Source organism: Sipha flava, unplaced genomic scaffold (assembly GCF_003268045.1).
Source record: "Sipha flava isolate LNK unplaced genomic scaffold, YSA_version1 19070_pilon_pilon, whole genome shotgun sequence".
NCBI classification, from domain to species: domain Eukaryota; kingdom Metazoa; phylum Arthropoda; class Insecta; order Hemiptera; family Aphididae; genus Sipha; species Sipha flava.
The window spans coordinates 8,004-10,399 of record NW_020272575.1 but is presented as its reverse complement, the minus strand read 5'-3'; the positions used below and the strand labels follow the sequence as shown (position 1 = coordinate 10,399).

At 47.7% G+C, this 2,396-nt stretch overlaps 1 protein-coding gene across 1 annotated transcript; it reads left to right on the top strand.

Moving 5' to 3' along the window:
* Positions 1–932: 932 nt before the first annotated feature.
* LOC112681386 lies at positions 933–2,159 on the top strand. The gene has a single exon (XM_025551645.1). The coding sequence runs from the start codon at positions 933–935 to the stop codon at positions 2,157–2,159; it is 1,227 nt and encodes a 408-aa protein (XP_025407430.1).
* The last annotated feature ends 237 nt before the right edge of the window (positions 2,160–2,396 follow it).

The window sequence follows — 2,396 nt, the reverse complement described above, 5'->3', positions numbered from 1 at the left end:
ATTGTATTAATTATATTAATTGTATTAACTGTATTAATATTGTATTAATTGTACATTAGAAATTGTAAGGGGACACTGGGGAGATTAGCCTCAGGCGTACCCCATTTAAGGTGTTTTGTGGAATTTACAAATAAACGATGGGGGCCGGGGAGAAGTAATACCTAACGGATAATTCCCTCCCCGGTCTTCGGTTCTTTAAAAAAAAAAAAAAAAAAAAAAAAAAAGGTTAGGGTTAGGTTAGGTTAGTTAGGTTAGTTAGGGGGTTAGGTTAGGTTAGGTTAGTTAGGTTAGTTAGGTTAGGTTAGGTTCCCGGCCCTTCGGGGAGGCATGGGCATGCCACCGGGCGCGTCCCCAGGTTGCGGATAGGGGAATGCCCTGTAGATATACAGGGTAGCCGCGAAATAAGCCATACCCTATGGGATTGGACGAATAAGCGGTCGCGGACAAGCTCACCACCGGGGGAACGATCGACCCCCGGTGTCCAGGAAGATCAGGCAACACGGACGGAAAGAAAGACAACCGACGCTAGGCTGGCGTCGGCAGTGGCGGCTAAGCCACAACAAAAAATATGAAAAATGAACATAACTAAGAGCATTGATGTTACTGCTACAGGGGCCTCGGAAACCCCAGAGCCGGCGGTTGGGGGACGGTGCTCGCCCCAGGTGTCGTCATCACCACCAAGCACCAAAAGCGTAGTAGTGTCTAGGCAGGCTTCTACCGCCAGCAACGGAGCTGGTAAATCGACTGTGACTAACTGAGAGGGTGCGAAACAGGCTCTCTCCAGTGGCCGTAAAGCCACTGAAGATACTGTAGGCACCTCATCTGAGAAGTTAACGACGTCAGTCAACCGAGCAGCCATAAGAAATGTCGTCGACATCGGTGCACTAAGTAAAGATGAACTCCTGGACAAGCTCCGGGGGTACATAAATTCAATGTGTGCCTTCGCCCAGGCCAACAAGAATGTTCATAAGGAGTTGAAAGAAACCCTTGTGAACTCCAACAAAGTAATGACGCAATACGTCAAAGCGGTTAACCTGGAACGAACCAAGCAGAATCATAACCCCACAACATGTAGCGCAGGCGGAAGCACACATCTCATGAAATGTGAAACTACACAGACTGAAACACGGACAATACAAACTACCGAACACACCGAGGTTGAGTGGATGAAAGAGAGAATAATACAGCAAGATGAAAAGCTGGATATCATAATGGCCACCATTACCCAATACAACAATGACATCCAATCATTTCGGGAAACTGCGAATGACGGGTACGCAGGCCCGCATTCGCAAAATAATGATGGTGGATCCTGGGCGGAAGTCGTTAATAAGAAAGGGAAAGCTTTCAAGGTCAACAACCCAGCTGCAGCCCCACCCCCATCAAAGTTATCTGAGGCCAGGAGAGTCACGAAAGGAGCATCAAGACATGGTGTTAGGATTCGACCAGCAGCTATCGTGATCGACGCTGCGAGTGAGGAAGATTTTCCTGCTCTGACACAAAAAATCAAATGTGGAATTTCAGTGGGGAACAATATCACAGGGATGAGAAAGACGAAGAAAGGCAGTCTACTTCTGGAGGTGCGTGGAGACCAGGATGCAGTGAACCTGGTGAGATCCGAGGTATCTCGTGCAGTAGGAACCGGTGCAAACGTCAGACAGTTGCATCAGCGTACAATGCTGGAAATCAGAGACATAGACACATGGTCCAACAGGGATGACATCGCTGACTCTATCGCTAACGAGACGTCAGTAAAGAGAGACATGGTGAATGTAGTCAGTCTTAAAAATGTATATGGCAGATCCCAGACAGCACTTGTCCTACTGCCTACCAACGAGGCTAATGCTATTGTCGCCTGTGGTCGAATCAACATAAGTGTTGTCAGCTGTAGAGTCCGTGTAGCCGAGAACCGAAAAAGGCGCTGCTACAGATGTTTGGCTTTTGATCACGAATCGAAGGAATGTAGGGGAATGGACAGAAGAAATTGCTGCAGACGGTGTGGTAAAGTAGGGCACTTTGCGAAGGACTGCACCACAGAGGTGAAAGAGGCGGCAACCTTTGGTGAACTTCTTAGGAAGGAAACTCGCAGTAACGGTGAGAGAACATTGGAGGCAGAAGGGATCCTGGCGAAGATGTCCCAGGCGAACCCGCCACACTAAAAATGACAGGCTTCCTACAGGTCAACCTCAACAGAGCAAGAACTGCTCAAGCTCTGTTGCTGGAAACGATGTATGAGCAAAATGCAGATGTTGCCATCATTAGTGAACCCAACAAAATCCTAAACAATGACGATTGGTATGGCAGCACAGATCACTCTTGCTGTATACTATTGACAAATAACGTTGAGGTTATTAATAGCGGACAAGGTGAAGGATTCGCATGGGTCGACATCCGGA